Source organism: Cryptotermes secundus, unplaced genomic scaffold, assembly GCF_002891405.2.
Source record: "Cryptotermes secundus unplaced genomic scaffold, Csec_1.0 scaffold1715, whole genome shotgun sequence".
In the NCBI taxonomy this organism is placed as follows: domain Eukaryota; kingdom Metazoa; phylum Arthropoda; class Insecta; order Blattodea; family Kalotermitidae; genus Cryptotermes; species Cryptotermes secundus.
In genome coordinates, this window is record NW_019731604.1 from 285,667 (window position 1) to 291,666 (window position 6,000).

At 41.8% G+C, this 6,000-nt stretch overlaps 1 protein-coding gene across 3 annotated transcripts in view; it reads left to right on the forward strand.

The window, feature by feature from the left end:
- LOC111867305 (ras-like GTP-binding protein RhoL) overlaps positions 1-6,000 on the forward strand; it is a 53,778-nt gene that overhangs the window by 36,620 nt on the left and 11,158 nt on the right. Inside the window, exon 1 of one of the 3 annotated variants that reach the window (XM_023857038.2) lies at positions 2,626-2,708. The exons of the other annotated variants lie outside the window; for them this stretch is intronic. Within the exon in view, the coding sequence (XP_023712806.1) occupies positions 2,706-2,708 (3 nt within the window). The 5' untranslated portion in view covers positions 2,626-2,705. Of the gene's footprint in view, positions 1-2,625; positions 2,709-6,000 lie in introns of those variants that run through there. 3 annotated transcript variants of the gene reach the window in all.

Below are 6,000 nucleotides of genomic sequence, written 5' to 3' on the forward strand. Positions count from 1 at the left end.
TATCCCACATTTCTCCCTTCTTAAGGCTGCTCCTCCTGAGTAGCCTATCGTCACCATTTCATCCTGTGGCTCGGGTTGACGGCGTATGGGAGAGTAGAGAGCCGGGATAGCGCAGTCGGTTTAGCAACTGGCTACTGGCTGGACGACCAAGGGGTCGGTCTCAGTGGGGGCAAGAATTTTCACTTCTCCATGTCGACCAGACCGGCTCTGGGGTTCACCTAACCTCCTATGCAATGGGTACCAGGGGCTCTTTCCACGGGGGTAAAGCGGCAGAGACGTGAAGCTGACCATTCACCTCCAGCTAGTGCCGAGGTCGAGAAAATGATCTACACATATTATAACTTTATTAGTATGAAAAATTTAGTGTCATTTAAGTGACGTCATGTTTTCAAATTGGGTAAGAGGTGCAGTATACGTTATGTCTTATGTACAAGGAGAGGCAAGTAGTTGACTGTAGAGATATTGTGCTTATTACAGTATTTGTTCAATTTTTGGCGATTAGCGCACAAGATTTATTCAAAACACCCCATTTCGTGCATCTTGTCGAAAAAAATGAGATGTTCTGCGTGCTGTCAACGAAAATTGAAATTATTGTAGGCATTTTAAGATTCGCACGTGCCCCGAAAACTCTTTCCGAAGGTACCAAGATTCCAGAGGGCATACGTGTACTGTAGGCGATTCCTGAAATAGGGGTTATATGGGGAACGTTATGCACCAAAAGAAATTGCCCCACAGAGTTTAATGTTTGCCTCCCACAGCAAATATTGTCTAAGTACGTTAAGGGGTATGGGAGATGAAACATAAATGGACAGACAGGACCTCATCGTACATTCGCTTTCTGCACTTGGTGCAATCACGCATATAACTAATAACGCTGAGAACTGAATATTCTACGTACAAGAAGCGTCCCGTAATGTGTTGCGTTTTGCGGTATCAGATATTTAGGATGAACAAATGCCAGAGAGAATGTCTAGGCCAACGAAAGAGGAATAACGGGAGGATAGAAAAATGTTCATAAGAAGAAACTTCATGTTTTATAGTGTTCGCCAAATGCTATTAGGATGATTGTAACAAGGAGGACGAGATGGGTAGAACATGTAACATGCATGGGGGGTTAAGAGACTTTTATAGAAGATTTCAGTCGCAAAACTTGAAGAGAAGAGACCTGGTGGGAGTCCTGGGCATATATGAGAGGATAATATTAAAAGGATCTAAACAAAATAGAATATGGGGAGTGACTTGGATTCAGCTGATCCTGGATAAGGTCTGCTGGGTTGATTTTGTGAACATGGTTATGAACCTTCAAGTTCCATAATGGGCCGGGATTATCTTGACTCTCCAAGCATTTATTAGCTTCTCAATAAGAACCCCCTCTTCACTGTACCTAATTGAGCCGTAAGTTCAACGTTCATCCTGAACGTCCGAACTCGACAGCCTGTGTCAACCATTTGCTCGTAACTATTTCAGAGGATATATCAGTAATGCAATATCTTCCGATTAAAATATCACCTAGGCTTAATATTCAAAATACTTGTATTATTCACAGCCAGGGATACAAAATAAACATTACAAGACTGTCACATATCCATTTCGAAAGCCTACTTTCTTGAACGCCACACAGATGTTGCTTCAGACACGTGCCCTATGGAGTGAGTGCTCAGGGACTTTTTTTTATTGCTAGTGGGGTGGGACTACGTCCCTTGTACTGCGGCCACTTCTGGCCTATTATACCAGCCCCAGATGATAGGTGAGTGTGATTGTGGAGCAGTTGGTGAAATGAAGATTGGCAGGGGAAACCGAAGTACTCGGAGAAAACCTGCCCCAGCGCCACTTTGTCCACCACAAATCCCACTTGACCAGACCCCGGGATCGAACCCGGGTCGCCGCAGTGGAAAGCCAGCGACTAACCGCTTGCGCTATGCCGCGGCCTCTCAGGGAAGCTTGAAGGTAGTGCTGAGTTTCTGCAGGATCTCCGGCCCAGAACCTATATGAACTAGAACATGAATTACTTTTTTGAAAGTATACCGACGGAATGGTTTCATATGTACAGACTACACATAGCCTCAGCCACCAAATGGGCTAACTGATCAATACAAGATCACTCAACTTTCGTAACACATGTGGGTCTTCTGATTTGGTGGTCCCACTCTGTAGTCTGCCTAATTTATTTTTAAAAAGTCAGCACACCTTAACGAGCAAGTGTCAAGGTCGTGATCACAATACGTAAGTAACCCGTAATTCATCATGCTGCACTTTTATGAAACTAATGAGCTACTGGGGGTAGGACACATTCATCACGACAGACGGATTGCACCATCTTAAGCCTTGAAAGAACTCTCGAATTGAATAGCTTCAAATATATGAAAACAAAATTATTTCTTTCTCTCTGAAGCTCCGTGTTACTTTAAATGTCATTATCAGCTTATCTTTATCGCGTGTGTATTTAGACGTTTGTGATATCGTGTATAATGCGCTTCTTTGCTCTCAACCTAGTCCTACAGAAGTGCATGTACGGTTTCAGTACCTGCACAGTGTTGTGAATTTTATATTGCTGGTGATTTCAATAAGCCTGTACTTTTTTTTTCACTTTACTCTTCAGAGTGCTCTAAAATGGTGGATTTATGATTGTGGAGGTAGTTATTTCATAATGTGTCCTTGGAACTCTGTGATGAAATGTTTACAAAAGATGAGAGCTTGAGTACGTAATGGTAAGGACGGTTAAGTATACTTCCCACACCTCCTGTTGCTAAGGTAAAATACGAAACAACCATATTTACCAATTATATTTAATTAAATACACACATAGTTGTATATTTATATAATATAACTAAATTAAAATTTACAGCGTTGTTTAACTCTTATAGCTCCCGGTATGCCAGCCTACAGAATAATATTTGTACTTCTGAACTTTCGGTTGGCCTTATATTCTAAATTGCATCATATTACATTATAATTTATTTATTTATTTATTTATATGTTTCTGGCAAAATATGCAACTGATTGATGTATGTAAACTACAAAAGAGTCGTACTAATTTAGAAATATACACGTCTGCATACGACTGTAATAAATTGTTTTATTTAGTTTAAAAATAATCGGGACTAGGGAATATAATTTGACACGGGCGAACAATTATATATGTAATATATGATTTTGAAGTATTTCGAGTCGTATTTAAGAAAAAGAAACAAAGAATTTAGGAAATCTGCCCATAAATATAAAAGGTAAAGGTAAATTTGTCCCTGTGCTTTAATGTTATGGGGGAGTGGTCAGCTTCACGCCTCCGGCACTTTTCTCCTGGTACCCGTTGTATAGAAGGCTGGATGGGCCCCAGAGCCGGTCTGGACGCTATGGACAAAAAAATCTCGCCCCTACCGGGAATCGAACCCAGGCCGTCCAGCCGGTAGCCCGTCGCGAAGGAAATGTACCCATAGCGTAACAGTTCTAGGTCGCTCATTTCATTCTGTTTCGTTATCTCGAAAGCCTGGAATAAAATGAGTGTTTTAATTTTTCTCCACAACGTTTGTTCGAAATATTCTTCGCTCCGATAGACATGTAGCGAGTTACGCTCAAGGTGCGCGTATAAATTCATGTAAGTCTTCATATAATGTGTCCGTTATTGTTGTACTGTTTTAACCAAAAGTGGGATGTATCGATAAATCTTAGTACAACTCCCCGATAAAGAATTTCATGAAAATCCGTCCAGTACAGCTGTTCTGTAATTGTTACATGCCGACAAACGAAGAGAAATATACGTAGATAGAGAAGTAAACAGGAAATCAGGTTAACAGACAGCCGTTGCGAAGTGAATGGGTCAATTTTTGCAACTCTTCGTTGCGCACACGTAAAGAACCGCTCATTCCAACTATAGCCTTGTTAGGCTATCTAATCATCGCTCAGTGAACACTTGCAGCAAGGAGCTTAACTTTGTACCATTGTATAGCCCTGCTGTCATACAAAAGTCTTGGCACTTTTAACTAGATATTTGTATTTTACTGATAATGATAAGCTGATACAAGAGACAAAACGCACATATAATGGTGTCAAAATCTGTCTTTTACTTGTAATAACGTAAAATCGCAACCCATATTCGCAGTAAGAAGTTACATGAGCAGGGATGAAAAATCGGTGTAGGCTGCCTGTGCTCTGTGAGGCTAAGATACAGACAGAGAGAGATGGGAAGTGCATACAAGATGATAGACGGAAATCCTGAGAGGAAGAAACCAATTTGTAGACGTATGTGTAGGTGAGAAGATAATCACAAAATATGCGGGGAATTTTTAACCATCTAAGCAATTATTAGCCCCTCATGGACGCAGCTGGAGTTAGCCACATTTATCTTCTGCAGCCGTACCCTGTCACCTGTGAACCGGAGTAAATCAGTACAGTAACCAGATTAGGAGCTAATAGAGCTGGGTTTGATTATCGACAGTAGCACAAATTGTGCTCTTTGCCATCGTCCCTACGTGCCACGTGTTGGATCCACTCATTCTCTTTTTCCTGTGTAAATCGGCGGGTGTTCTCGGAGGGTTGGAGGGACTGAAGCAGCCGGATGCTGACTTCTATATCAGTTTAGTGCTACGGTCTAGAATGTGTGACGATTTTCTTCTACACCTCCTGCAGGCCTAAACCTTCGTCATGTGGTGGTCAGACACGGTCAGTTTACATTTTCAGGTCAAGGCAAGTGTGGGAGATGATTCGCAGAGTCATGGGATAAGACGGTTATTAGAACTGGCACAAAACTGTACACCTGCAGGTCTATTCAACATTCTATATCAGGTTATAAAGATTCATATGCCTTCCGAACACACCATTACCTGCTTGGTCCATTTGTAAGTTACATATGAATGATATTTGCGTTAACCGTCCGTACAGGTATAGTGGTTTGGATTGACTCTGTCTAACAAATCCACCTGAATAGGAACCCCTCACCTGAGAACGGGAGCCGAGCGAGTTCCCGACACATGTTCTCTCTCAGAACGTCTGAAGGTGGATATAGTTCAAAAAGTAAATACGAGTAATACTAAGCCTAAGGCACCATCGTTAGCATTCTCAAGCACTGGACCACACTCATAATTTGCCTACATGCTACTGACTGATTTTCTGTATACATACCACTTATCTGAATTAATTTAGTTTGAACTAGATTAGTCACTGAACAAATGAGCACACCAGTTTATCTTTACTACTGGTGCCTGGATTCAGTTGGCTTCTACAGTATTAGTCACTGAACTGATGATCACACCAGTCTGTCGTTACTACTGGTGCCTGGATTCAGTTGGCTTCTGCAATATTAATTACTGAACAAATGAGCACACCAATTTATCGTTACTACTAGTGCGTAATAAAAAGTTAACATGCTTAAACAGGTGACCTTCGAAGCAAAGGGGGTGCAGTTAATTGGACATGTAGTTCCGGGGGTTTATAAGAAATTAACACAGAGTTTTGATGTAGTCAGTTCTTGGAAAGAATCACATGGACGACGAGAAGATATTGGAGGCTAGATAATAGTTAAATGGATCATACGGAAATCTGTTGTGAGGCTCTGACGTAACTGAACTGGCATAGGACTATATCCATTGACAGATTTCGGTACTGGAAATGGTCACTCTCTGGGATCAAATGCGAGAAACGCGGTCTAACAACAGTCCGTAATGGGAAGAGGCAAATACTTACTCGTAAAATATTCAGAGACCATTTGAAAATCGTTCAGAAACGTGTATCTGTAAATATATATATATTCTTCGTTTATTATATCTTTGTCATAAAGAAATGGTATTTATCTGTGTATCAAAGTTGCCTTGGCCTTCAGTAACAGCACAGAGGCTTTACTAGAACCGGTACTCACTTCTCGGCCACTTTCCCGAGATATGGTTCTCATTGCAGGCCGCGCCATAGCTCAAGCGGTTAGTCGCTGGCTTCCCACCGCGGTGGCCCGGGTTCGACCCCGGGTCTGGTCAGGTGGGATTTGTGGTGGACAAAGTGGCGCTGGGGCAGGTT